Genomic DNA, 14,337 nt, shown 5'->3' on the forward strand with positions numbered 1-14,337 from the left:
TTAACCCAGGATTTGATTACATTCAAATGTGGTGTTATACTTTATACTACGAGTATATCGAAAATTGCCTTGAGGTTATGCTCAAAAAATCAACTACCTTTCTTAGGTTTTCATTTTTAATCTTTCAGGTTAATCAACGTCTAAGCAAATTGTATGAATACGGCTCCAAGACATTTGCGAAATAAATTGTTATCTTAAAGGCAAATTGTTTTGATTTAGGAGCAAGTATTGGGTCAGTCGTAATTAAATCGTAATCAATGTTTTCAAGGCAATTAAGATTTTAAATTGATACATAATAAAACTTTACTTTAAAAATAAATACCTTGTTTCAAATACACCTAAATATTCCAGAAGACTTGGGAAGATGTGAATCATAGGTCAAGCATATACATTTATGAAGTCTTGAATTCAGCATATGTGGTTAGTGGAAAAAACAGTCTATACGAAATTCCAGGTTATCCTAAAACCCGCGAAATTAATTTTAAAACGAGGTTATTTTTGAAACAAGGTTTATTTTATAAACCGTGCTATATTTTGATCTAGATATTTTTAAAACGAAATCTATTTTGGAACTTAGGATATTTTTTAACCGAGGTTATCTTAACCCGGGTTTATTTTTAAATCCAGTTTTTTTTTCCAAGGTTATTGTTTCACTCAGATTATTTTACAACCGAAGCGGAATACATGCCTCGGATTTAAAACAAAACGATTAAACGATTTAAAAATTTTGTAATCGAACGTAAGAACGCTCTTCAGAGCTGCACAACAGCTAGCCGATATCCTGTCCACTCATAAGGCATATTTAACAGTATTGAAAGAGGACGTTCATTATAATAAAAAAACTTTTCGGAAAATTGAATTAAATTTTAAAAATAATACTGATAGTTTTTGGAAATTCGTTAATCGTAAGAAGAAATCATATGGGTACCATAACTTAATGACTGATTCGACATCAAACAGTAATGAGCCGAGAATAATTTCGAACATATTTTCAAACTACTTCAAAGATACTTTTGTAGATTATAAAACTATTAGTTTTCTTAACGCATGTACCACTGTTATAAATTTCCCCACTTAAATTCTATTAATTTGGTTACAAGTGAAGATACTGTCCTTAATGGTATCCTACAACTTGACGAATGTTTTGGTCCTGGGCCCGACGCACGGTGTACCATCATTAATTTTTCAGAAATGTGCTGCGTATTTAGCACACCCGTTATGTGTTCTTTTGAACACGTCTTTAAGTAATTCGCTGTTTTCATTTATCTGAAAGAGCTTCTTCATATTACCAGTATATATAAAAGGTATAAATATCTGTGATACCTAAACTATTTGAGTCAATCGTAGGTACCGTCCTTTCTTTTCACTGTAGTTCAATTATCTGTAATAACCAGCATGGTTTTGTTAAAAATCGTTCAACTGTTAATAATCTGTTTAACTTTACCTCCTTTTGTTTAGATGTTTTCGAAAAACGTGAACAAGTAGATTGTATCTTTACTGATTTCAGCAAGGCCTATGATAAATTGTGTCATAAAACATTACTTTTAAAACTATCATATTGGCAAGATAGACGTTATAGTGTTGAATTTAGTAATGAGTGTTCAAGTTTATTTGTTGTGAATTCTTGTGTCCTCAGGGTAGTCACATTGGTCCTATTCTATTTGTTTTATTTATAAATGACTTGGTTTCGATCATACAAAATTCGTCTGTCCTAATATAGCTGATGACATTAAAATTAAAAAAAAAATTAACTTTACATCTGACTGTCTTCTCTTTCAAAAAGACTTAATATTGTTCAGGGAATGGTGCAATAATAATCTTCTTGTTGTAAAAAACCATGTGTTTACACAGAAAAAATCCAATAATTTTTAGTTACATGTTGGATTTTTGTCCTTTAACTAGGGTTTAAATATTTTCTGACTTTAGTGTTGTCTTAGATCCTAAACTAACATTCAATGAACATATTAACTTCATAGATAAAAAAGCAAATAGAGTTCAGGGTTTTATTAAGAGATTTGGCCGTGATTTCCGTGATCCAAATGTTTTTAAATTTCTTCTTGTTTCATTTGTGAAACCAGTCCAGGAATATGCTTGTACAGTATGGTCACCTTACTACGCCGTACACGTCACAAAACTCGAAGCCATTCAGAAAAGATTTTTGCGTTTTTCTCTACGATCCCTTCCGTAGTTTCATGATGTTCATACATTACCGCCTTATTCACAAAGACTTTCTCTCATAAATCTTCCTTTTTTTAAAAATCATAGTAATAAACGGACATACTTATTTCATCACCATCAGTTCCTGGTATTTTAAACTTTAGTTTTAGTCGTTCAAATATAAGACTCCAGAAACCATTGAATACTTATTTTAGCAGATCAAACTATGGTGTACATAGCCCCTTAAATCAATTAATTGAAATCTATAATACATTTTACTCTTGTAATAATTCACCAAATGATAATATAAAAAGTATAAATTGCAAATTAAAATTTTTCAACAGTCTGTTTTAAGTTTTAAGATTTTAAGTATATATTAAGAATTGTTAACGTTAGTATGTAACGAATTATAAATAAAAAATGTCAACAAAAGAGATAAGGTAGAGCTGATGGGGAATGCTATTTTACAGAAATTCTTTTATAACTTATACATTATGTTATATAGCTGTCAACCAACCAAGTTCTTGAGGTACTTTTTCTATTCAGCCAAAGAATAAAACCTAACATTATAAGCAGATGCAAATTTAAGAACATCTGCAGCATTATCGTACCGATGAAAAACGTATTTCTCAAATCCAGGTTATTTTTGCAACGAGGTTATTATTCAACCCTCGTTATTTTTAAACCAACGATATTTTATTACACAGGCTGATTTGTTTTTGAGGTTATTTCGTAAGCCAGGGTATTTTTAAACCGATGTAATTTTTACACCTTGGTTATTTTTGTACTTAGGTTAACTCAGGTTATTTTTTAAAGGAGTCTATTGTTTAAACCAGTTTATTTTATATTTTTTTCCCAAATTATTTTTTTAACTAATTTTCCAATGAAGAATATTTTATATTCCAAGTTATTTTTTAACCAAGGTTATTTTAAATTAGGGATATTTTTAACCGAGGTTATTTAATAACGCAGGTTGTTTTAAAACCAATGTCTTTTTTAGCCGATATTATTCTATAATAAAGGTTTTTTTTTAATCAAGTGCATTTTATAAACTGAATTATTAGTTTTTATCAAAATAGGTTGGGTTGTATGTTGCGATGCATATGTAAAGTACAAGAAAACATTTCGCTCGGATCCCTCTGGAAAAGGAAAGGATTGGGAAGGGTATTAGAAGGTTGATGAGTGTTTTTGTCGAAGGTGCTTTCTGGATCTAGAAATTTCAATTTTTAAGGGCTGCCCACCTGCTGTTTTGCGATTTCAATCAAAACTTTGGTGGATCTGTTTATTTAGTTGCTCTATTGGCCTGTATATCATTGTTACCATATGGCTTGAACTAAGCATTGATTCAATTTTCTATAGATAAATATGTCTATGCATTTGTCTTCTAAATTGTGTTAAAAAAGATCCTTAGCGGCTTCATAAACCGTCTGTACTTCGACTTGAAAGACACTGCATTAATTTGGAAACTTTATTGATCTTTATATATTGGAGAAAACTGCCACCCCCGTTTTGAAACCATCCGTAAAGACAGATACATGATTTGTTCTTATGACCCTATTTTCCATCCAGTCCTTCTTTGTGAGAAATTCTATTTATGCTACGGGGCTAAAATCTATTAAAGTCTTAAAATAATCTAGTGCCAATGTCTATGTTAATATTGTTCTTTATGTTCCTGTGACCAAAGGAAAACCTTTTTCAGTTGTTAAACTAAATACGCTTTTACCAGCAATGTCTCCAGGGCTGCAGTATATGCAATTCTTTTCAATTGTTTCATATATTTAAAATTGCTAACCTTTTCAAGGGCTGTCCAGTATACCAAACATGCGTATATTGATATTGGCCTAACAATGGCGGTCTGTGGATGTACACAGAATGGTTTTAGGCTTTGGCCCCATCTGCATATATCAACTTTAAATATAGAAGACAACTGAGGCTTTTCTCCCTCTTTCTATGATATTTTCTTTGCGATTTAATTTACGATAGAGATCCATTCAAAGATATTTTTGTAATGTGTAAAGAAACCCCATTAATAGCAGAACAGTCCATAATGGGAATTTTTCGTTGTACTGTTTCAACAGATTTGCCTTTTATATAAGATTATCACGATAACTATGATTATTTTTCTACCAAGCTTATTGTTTAACCCAGGTTGATTTTTTACCTTTGATTCTTTTTTATTATTTATTCCAGGTTATTTTTCTAACGCTTGCGCTGGTTAATATATATCGCAGGTTATTCTAAAATCAAAGTTTTTTTAAACGTAAGTTATTCTCAAATTCAGATTATTTTTGTACCCATGTTATTTTATAACCAAGAATATATCAAAATCAAGTTTATAAGTTTACTTTACTTATGTTGCTTTTTAACCAATACACATGATTTGTAAAGCTTAAAGCTTTACATGTAAGCCAAATGTCGCCAAAATCATTACGACCCAATCTTCCTTCTTTAATCGTTAAAATGATAATAGCTTTGACTAATGTAACTTGGAATGTAAGATAAAATTTTCTTGATTTTGGTGTCATTGATCATAACGTTATAACGTTAAATTACTTTTTAAATTCGTATGTCATACATTTTTTGATTAATCCAGAACAAATATTTGTACCTATAATACAAATGTAAGTCTTCTTCCTTTCTCAGTTTGAATGTAAGTAGACTAGGAATATTTTTGTGTTATATTACATTGATACCAAAAAGATGATTTTTTAAAAACATTTTCTTAAAAAACAAAACGTTGTAAAGTCTCAAGTACTATTTTCTGCTTTTTATGTGGATAGTGTACGAATCCATTCTTTGAGGATTTTTGGACATGATATATTTTTTACTTTTTTTGTCTTGTCGTACTTTTCTATGCTTGAAGCAGGATCTGAACAAACATACGTTGACAAAAAAGTCACTTGTTTATTATCCTTAGCTCACGATAGACATCTCGACACCTCTAGTTACGTATTCTTCGTGCGATCCTCTTGACACCAATTTAGCCATAACTTCTTCCTTCGCAGCGTCGGGAGGCAATTTTTTCCGAAGCAGTTTCTTTGCACAGTCCCTGGGCATACAATTCTTTCCTTGCCCATGCAATATATAACTGGCAGGGAGCTGAAGAAACTTTCAAAATAAACAATATGATTAATTTTGTTTGTATTTTTATAAGAGCAAGTGCTATGTAGGACTTGAAGTCTAACTGTGACATTTTTGATTTGTTTGCTAAATTGTATATTTTCCAGGAATTTACAATGACACTTTCGATCAAATTCACAAAGAGTGGCCACCACCACTTTTTTCCTTTTATATTGATTCTATAGTTACATATTCCGTTGTCATGCAAATCGACTCCTCCCATATGTTGATTATATTCAGCTATACATTTTGGCTGAGAAATTGTAACGGTCTTTTTTTCTTTTCTGTTATACTTTTTTGCACTCACGAGAGATTCAATTGTACAGTTATTAGTAGCAACGGTCACCACAGAATTGTCGTTCCATCTCACCAACAATATTTTTTGATCATTTTCAAAAGAAAAATCATAAGAACCACGATCTTTTTTTTCATATTTTTCACACTTTCTATCACAGTATTACATGTACGGTTTTCACGAATTGTTCCGAATAACTTGTATGAAGAAAAGAAATTGTCAAAAAATACACGATGAACTGATGGCTGCTGAACAACTGACAATAGCTCCAGTACAACATTTGCTCCTAGTCCTAATTCATTTTCATAAGTACTTGTTTTTCCACCATAAGGTATGAATTTGTACATGTAACCATTAGAACTGCATAGACACCATATTTTGAAGCCAAACCTGATTGGTTTTCCCTTGATGTACATTTTACAACTATGTCGACCAAAATAAGGAACCATTTCCTCATCGATAGAGAGGTTATGAGAAAATACCCCAAACTGCATATTCTTTTTATTTATCAAATCAAAAAGAGGTCTTAGTTTTGAATATCTGTCATTTTTATCAAGGTGATCGTTATCTGATAAATGTAAGTTTTGCTTTATAGAATCAAATCTGTTCCTACTCATACTTTTTCTAACCAGTTCAATTCCCTTATCCTCATCTTTAGACCAATAAAGTTTAGTAGAAGGTAATGTATGATACTCCGAAAAAATAAGTATGCCAAAAAATCGCTTTAGGCTAGTTTTGTCAATTGTAAATGAATGACGATTTTTATCATTATCATATTTTTTTGTATACAAAATTATTTTTTCTCAAACATCATCACTTAAAAACAATGAAAAAACTTCAATCGGCGTTTTACCACCAATTTTATTTTCAATATCCTCTAAACTTTTTTTTCTTCATTCTGTGGTTCTGTTGTATACGCTCTTTTTTCCATTTTGGAAGAGCTGTCTTTGACTTATTTATATTTTTCTTACTTACTTTTTTTTTTTTTTTAAGTTGATGGTAATGATTGACTGTCGAATACTTCCGATGTATCAGGTAAACTTGCATGGATTTCATAAGTTCCAGCGATATCTGGTAAATTTATAATATTCTCACATATATCGTCCTCAAGTTCTTCTTCGTCTGTAACTTCGTCTACAGGTGGTTCAATATGTCCAATAACTCAGCAGTGGACAGAGGTCTTTTCTTTTTCCAAGACATCGCAATAACGATAAAAAATATCTTAGGAAAAAAATTGTGTTGTACAAGTCTAATTAGTTACTTCAATTCAATATTTTTTAAAACTGCACTTCACAAATCAATATTGGTCATTTATATTTTATACATACAACTATAGAACAATTCACTATGATAAACGCACGAAACTGATAAAATTTTACTACACGTGCGTTTGAAATAACGGCGCGACACTATTGACGACACACACAAACACAACAATTATAAAAAAGATCACTTACGTAGAAATTATAAATAAAAAGCCGAATATGATATTATCTCATTTTTACTTATGACCTTGTAAATATAAATTGGTAATTTGGAAAATCTCATTGTACTCCGAGTTAAGAAAATAAATCGACGAAAATATAGTATAGGAAATTCAAATTTACGTCTAAGTTCATAAATATGTAAAAATTAAATTATTTTATTATAATGAATTAAATCATAATAAAATTAATTATTGTTCTGTTAAGAAGAAATTGTTAAAGCTAAAAAGTAATTTGGTACAATAACACAATAATAAAAAAATAATTTTTGAAATGTTTCGTCTACGCAACGTTGGGAACTAATGGGTTAAGATATCCCTATTACTATCCGAAAGTATTTTTCATGCCATTTTATACAAAAAAGAAAACATGCACACTTGTGCCTAAACAAATCCAGTTTAAAACAAGTATCATTTTTGATACAGGCACTAAAAAGCTTGTATTTCATTTGGAAAATCAAAATCAAAACGAAACTACCATGAATTTTCATTATCAAAATACTAACTTTTATTGATTTTATTTTTTGCAATTTGCTGTCTACCAGTCAATTTGCTGTCTACGAGTCAATGATAACAAGGTTGATTTAAGGATTAAACCTTATTAGAGTAGTAAAATATGAATACCTTTCATTTATTTTAAGAGTTTAAAATGTTATAATACATAAGATATTCGACCTGAAATTAAAACTTTAACAACTTTTTCAAGTCTTGATCTTCTGAAACTTAAAAGTAATAGGTTTAGGTTTGTAAGCTTTTGTTCTAAATGTCAAATAACGTGTCCAGTTGCAATATTTTCATAAAATGGAATAATATTTTACAAGTTTGACCTGGATTGAAATTTTGGAACACCTTGTAAATTGCTTAATTTTTTTGAAAAGTGTTAGCCTAGTAATGTAAAGAATGAGCTGTTAAAAATTTTCTTAACGATGGTATATTTAGTTCGAAAATCCCATAAATAAGATTCCCAAAATATTTTTTTTTGTGAACATCCTACGGGATTTTCAATATTTCTCAGTAATTTCCTGACCTTTCAAAATAAAATAACCCGTGCATGTAATGTAAAGACATCCCGGGGCATAAATTTACACAAAAGTAATTCGTTAAATACATGACAAAGAATTATTAACTTCATTACATTGAACAGTAACATACACATACAATAAATTCCCCTTGGAAAATAGTTTAGACAATTTAGTTTTTTATTATTTTTAAATTATATCCATGGCAAATTTCCCAGAACTCAATTGGAAACCACAAATTTTATGAACATATGTACCTCCATTTATTTCATTGTTGGGGAGTGGAGGAGGCGGTCACTCTCAAAGGGATTCCTTAAATTTTTAAAGAACACAAAGTGCACAGTAAGCGTTTGCCCGTATTTTGATAAAGGTTAAACAAACAAAACAAAAATAAAAAAACATTAAAAAGGGAAAAAAGGGAACAAAGGAAATTTATTTATCTTAAATAATGAAAAAGGAAGAGTTTGTATGTAGGTTTTTACCTCCCTCTAGTTACATTCAAGATTGCAAACGCTTTCATTTTATTCTAAATTGTTCATAACCCTGATGATGACGCATGGTTGGGTTGGTTGTAAGGGAATGAAAAAATAACAGAAGAAAAATGCTTTAAATATCTAAGTAACTAAAATAGAGAAAGCGCAATGTTTTATGCACAGAGAGGTTAATTTGAATAAAACAGAAATTGATTTAGGTATACTTTAACTATATCTCATTCCGGGAAAAACGAACATATTTTTTGTGAATGATATTTGTTTTATTTATTGTAAAAAAAAAAGAACTTTAATGATAGTCATTGAGAGAAGAGTGAGTTAAAGGTTTGAATCTTTTTCTTTTTTTTTTAGAATAATTTAATTTAAAAGAATCCTTTAAGCCCTATTAATTACATATTCCATATTAGAATCTGCGAGTTTTTTTTTTGAAGGATTTGAATAATTTTGCTGATTAGCGAGGATACAAATATAACATAATTAATTGTTTATCATTCATTTTTCAAGGGACCTTTTATCAATATATTTCTTGGCTCACCTTGACAATTCAAGATCCACCTTTTGACATGCCAGACAATTTCTTAAAACTCAAAATGACTCCTGGGCAAGGTTAGAACCGCTTTTTGGTGGCAAACTCATTTTGTTTCTTTACGCTTCTTAAACACCCTGGAACAAAATTAATATAGATTGCAACTTGATTACCTCAAATTTTGGAAGTTTAGCATCTCCTTAAAAGTTTAAACCTTGCTTTTAACGATCAAAATCCAATTTTATAAGCAAGACATCTTGTGATTTACCTTGACAATTTAATATCCACCTTTGCAATTTAAAATCTTCATATGAAAGCTTTAAGACCCTTATCTACAACTCAATGCTTAGCTTTTCAGATCAACCCGTGTTTGTCACCACACCGAAAGATTCTCGGTCAAAATGTCACTTAAGGCTGTCAGAAATTTAACACTAAGGAAAATCGTATAGGTCTATTTATGTGAGATTTATTAACTTTGCTTGTGAATAAGAAAGCATTTCAATATTCCAATTTAAACGATATACCACAATTTTCCCTCGAACTTTTCAATTCTTAAACAGTGATTCATAAATTAGGGCTAGAAGGATTAATGGATCTTTAAACTATTGAGTTACGAACTAAAAATTCCAGCTAACTATTAGCTCTAGCAAACACAAAATGTATGTAGGACGTGAAATTTAGTTAAGAATCAAATATATTAATTTTGTCTTTCTTTTAAGTTTAATAAGCTTTGTTTTGTCAGTTTCATTTGGTGACATTTAAAAAGAACTTATTAGCATTTAAATATGTTATAAAGATCGCTTTGAATGAAAAGGCAATTGTTAAACAATGAGTAGAAATCATTGTTAAAAAAAGTTAGAATTTCATCCATCGACAACAAAAATAGAAGGGGTCCGAAGTGACTGCCTTGAGGAACACCAGACTAACGCGAATTAATAAAGAAAATAAATGTGTTCTTTTGTTGAAAATCACCAATGCATAGAACTAGAAAATTTTCCAATCGTCAAGAAAAATTCCGATTTCAAGAGAACCTTTAAACAGTAGATTTTATGATCCTGAACAAATAACTGAACAGTTTCTTAATACATTTGGTATAATACCATCAGGTCCCATTTCATTATCGTCATTGAAATATTTCACTGATTTAAAAATTGAACTTGAAAATTATATTCTAAAGCAGAAATTATCTGTAATATTTTGAAAAAAAAACAACATTGTCAGCAGGAAAGTTCTACTGTAATGTATGATAAAGGGTGTTTTTTAAGATGTGTGGTTTTCAATGAGAAATAAAACGTATATAATTTTAATTATGTTTTAAAAATATTATGTTCTAAATTTCTTGCGAATATTCTTTCAAAGCTTTGATCCTCTTAGGCTCATCTGCGTATATAAGCGACTTCACATAAATAAATTAGGTTGTAGAAAAGCAAGGCCTAGTGACTTACAACTCTCAATCATTTCTGTGTGCAAGTAATGTCAAGGAAGGTTCTACAGTTTTTACGCCGAGTCCGAAAGACTTATTTGAGAAAGCACTTTTCATTACTGAAATTACTCTTTTAGAATTTATTAATTCCTCCCAAGAGGAAGTACCCTGCAAAATAAACTTTAGGTGGACTACACCCAAGAACTCTGGTATGACAGGCCTATGCCCTTATCATCACGCCACGGGTATTAAGCGACTTCGAAGCGTAATAATGTACTTAATAAAAGTTTCAATAAATGTATTGCTTATTAACATTATTTTGGTAATAAATTTGCAAACATTGTTTAAATAAAAAAAATAAACTCCGTGTTAAAGAAACACCCGTTCTACATTTTTGTTTTTCTTTGAGATATTCTACACCAAGATATGAGACTTCGTTAAGAAATAAGCTGCATAAATTAGTGAATTATGATTACCACTGGAACATATTTCATTTAATCTAGTTTTACTGTGTTTTTAAATAAAAGGCAAATAATTTGATTCTCACCAATAAATTTATCTATAATTTGATTTGGAGATCATAAAAAGAATCTTTTAATTTACCATAATCGTTAACAACAAACTGATATGATTAAAAACCTATCTAAAGTGTATTCAAAGTATTCAATGTATGAATAATACTACCTGATAAGAGTAAAACATCCAACAACAAATTAAAATATCTGTCGAATCCCATCGTCGTCGTTGTAGTCGGTCGCAAATCAGTAAATCACTTAAGTAGCCACTTAAATTTATTTACCCCCAATTTTATTGACCCTATCTACTCTCGAACCTACCTTTAGAGTCCATGTCCTTGAGGTACTTTATTTATCAACTATATTTTCACTTAAAATACAACAAACAAAAAATCAAAAACAACTGTCACAATAAAACCCCACGGGAAGTTTTATTGACTCGAAACACACTTCATATACAAGAACCTATTTTTGTTGTTGCATTTCAATCCGACAAAACTTAATTCAAGATATAAATTCTTTGTTAAACATAAATTTGAGGCACATACAAAAATACAAAAACAGACAAAAGAACATAAAACCTACATCACTTCTTGATGAAGTAGAAGTTTCATTTAAGAAGTTCATCTGGCTCCTTGGATAGAATCCATCTTTCTTCTTAAGTATTCTCGGGAAGCATGCCATTTCGCATTGGAGTTAGTTTTTCAATTTTGCACAAGTTTTGTTCTTCTTATTTTTTGGTAGATATGTTTTTTTCATCAAATAAATTGAATAAACTTGAGTGGGTGTAAGTTCTTGCATATAAGTAAGCTGTGCGCCTTCATATCACCACCACCCGAATATTCAGTGTGTGTTGAATTAATAACACTTAATCAAAGCTCACAAAAGGGGTTTTATATATTTCGTATACCGTTTGAATGGAAATTTCGGATAAGATACAGATACACGACATATGCAAGTGCACATTCATTAAATTACTTTCAAGCTTCACAGATTCGAATGAATATATTCTCGGATATTAGATCCGGATTAATCGCACACGCGTACACAATTTGAAAATTAAAATTTGTTAAATTTTGGCTTTTCCATTAGATTTTACGGGTATACGGAACTATAACCGACGCGGCGTCGTTATACATTCCAACTAACTATAAGAGTACCTTCGTAACGTAGGTACATACCAATTAAAAAATTGTCTTCAACTAACTACATTATCAGGTAGGCAGGCTTCAATTTCAGATAAATTGGTTTAGTCATGATGACGACGAACGATAGGTCGTTTTCGTATATAGGTACACAAATACGACACCTTCTTCCTCCTTCTTTCTTGAACCTACCCTAAACCTTAGAGTGAGAGTCTAGAAAAACCTCTTAAAAGCTAACATAACTGTTTTTCTGTGCGCTCGGTTTTATGTGTTGTTCGAAGTTATAAGTCAAAGTTTTCTGTGTTCTATGTAAAGAACAACTTCTTATCGCAAAGGCATAGTTTGAAGGTATATTTTGAAACTTCTATCTATACGGCTTCTGATATCTTGAAAATATAGCGAAATATTGATAAGAATAAATTTTACTTGAGAATTTCATTATGACTATGAAAGCATGTGTGTATTGATGTATGATTTTTATCATATGTACATACATACATATATACCTTTTTGAACGCTGCTTGTCTAGTTCAGTATAGCCGGCTAGAAAGTAGGTAAGATAAAAGTGAATGTTTCTTTTGTTTTTATTGTATGTTTTGATGTACGTACTTAATTGAACATAGGTTTTTATAATTAAACAGAAAGCTCTTTGAATATTTTTTTCTGTTTGCTTAAATTTTATTGATGGTTTGGTCGTTGACTTTTTTTATATTTTTAACTCAAAAACAAAAATATACAGGGTGATGATTTTATTTCAATTTTACCGCCATGATAGTATTTAATAATGTAAATATTTTTTGTAATTATAAAGCAAAAGAATTCTCTGTGTTTCTTACCTAATAGATAATTTTCTTTAAAGAGTCTCTAACTAACTTACTAACTCAATTTTGAAATCAGTAGATCAACGCCCAATTAATAACACTGGTCGCCAAAATTACGCTTTTGTACAACTCATATCAAAAAACTTAGGTATCGGTTCGATCATTCGATTTAACTTTGTCCCATGCGGAGCCGACATAAACCAACAATTGATAAATTGTTCTCAATTTGAAGCAACCTCTTTAAAAGTCTCTAAAAATAAAACGATGTTTTTAATGCTAAGATAAAACTAAATGAAACTAAAGCAATCGTTAGGTAACCACATAGTTTCAAGTTAGGGATCTGTATTTAACTTCTGTATCTTTTCCGTTTGAGCTATCAATTAAACTATTCTGCGTAAAGTTAATAGCACAAAAATGTAAAAAAAAAACTTTATGTTAACATGCAGCCTATTACGAGATATCGTCTCATAAGACATTTCAAATAATATAAGAAAACAAAAGTACAGACTAAGACTATTTTCATTTTAAATGTTTTTATTCATTATTCCTTGGCATTAGACTTTCTTATCAGTTTGACCTGCTCTGATTTGAATTTACCACACATTGACTGGATTCCATCGTAAAGACGAATCTTGCCTTGACGCCTCTCTTTATTATTCACAATTGAAACTATCTTTTCTCGATGAAATTGTTTTACTGACTTACAGCAAAAATGAAAAACTCGAAAAAGTATTTTTTGATTTAGTATTTTCTTTTTACGCTATAAGTATTCTTGGTCCAGAATCTAAATCAGGAATTACAAATATTGATTAATATCACTACGAGTACTTAATTAATTACTTAAATAATCACCTTACTGAACTTAGTAATTCCTTTGATAATTTTGATTTCAGAAAAGCTAATTTCCAGTTGTTGTCTCAAGATTTACCCATTTGTGGAAATGATAAATTATCATTTTCCGATATTGACTAAGGCTAGGTTGCCTTGAGATCGCCATTTCTACCATACTTAAAGAAAAAATCAGATGACTTTCTAGTTAACTTCACTCACAAGAACCGTTCATTAGATAAATCTGTTGATATCTGTAAAGCTTTCGCAACAAATTTTCTTGGTTCATTCGTTAATAGCCCTGAAGAAGTTAATGAAGTTTATTTTATAATCTTCACTCCTTTTCGCAAACGAGCTGTAGTCATAATCCTGTGCTACCATAGGAATATATTACCATTCTCTGTCCTAAATCTTTTATCATTGTTAAATGATGACTGCTCAGACGGTCCCGATAGTACTAAAAAAGTGTAGTAACAGTTAAGTTGAAACCTTTACATTCATATTCAAACTTTCT

The 14,337-nt window shown here is 30.3% G+C and overlaps 1 protein-coding gene across 1 annotated transcript in view; it reads right to left on the minus strand.

The window, feature by feature from the left end:
- LOC129940306 (cGMP-dependent protein kinase 1) overlaps positions 1 to 12,207 on the minus strand; it is a 29,478-nt gene extending 17,271 nt beyond the window's left edge. Inside the window, exon 1 of the mRNA XM_056048605.1 lies at positions 11,615 to 12,207. Coding sequence (XP_055904580.1) covers positions 11,615 to 11,713 — 99 coding nt within the window. The 5' untranslated portion in view covers positions 11,714 to 12,207. The remainder of the gene's footprint in view (positions 1 to 11,614) is intronic.
- Positions 12,208 to 14,337: the final 2,130 nt, after the last annotated feature.

Source organism: Eupeodes corollae, chromosome 1, assembly GCF_945859685.1.
Source record: "Eupeodes corollae chromosome 1, idEupCoro1.1, whole genome shotgun sequence".
Classification (NCBI taxonomy): domain Eukaryota; kingdom Metazoa; phylum Arthropoda; class Insecta; order Diptera; family Syrphidae; genus Eupeodes; species Eupeodes corollae.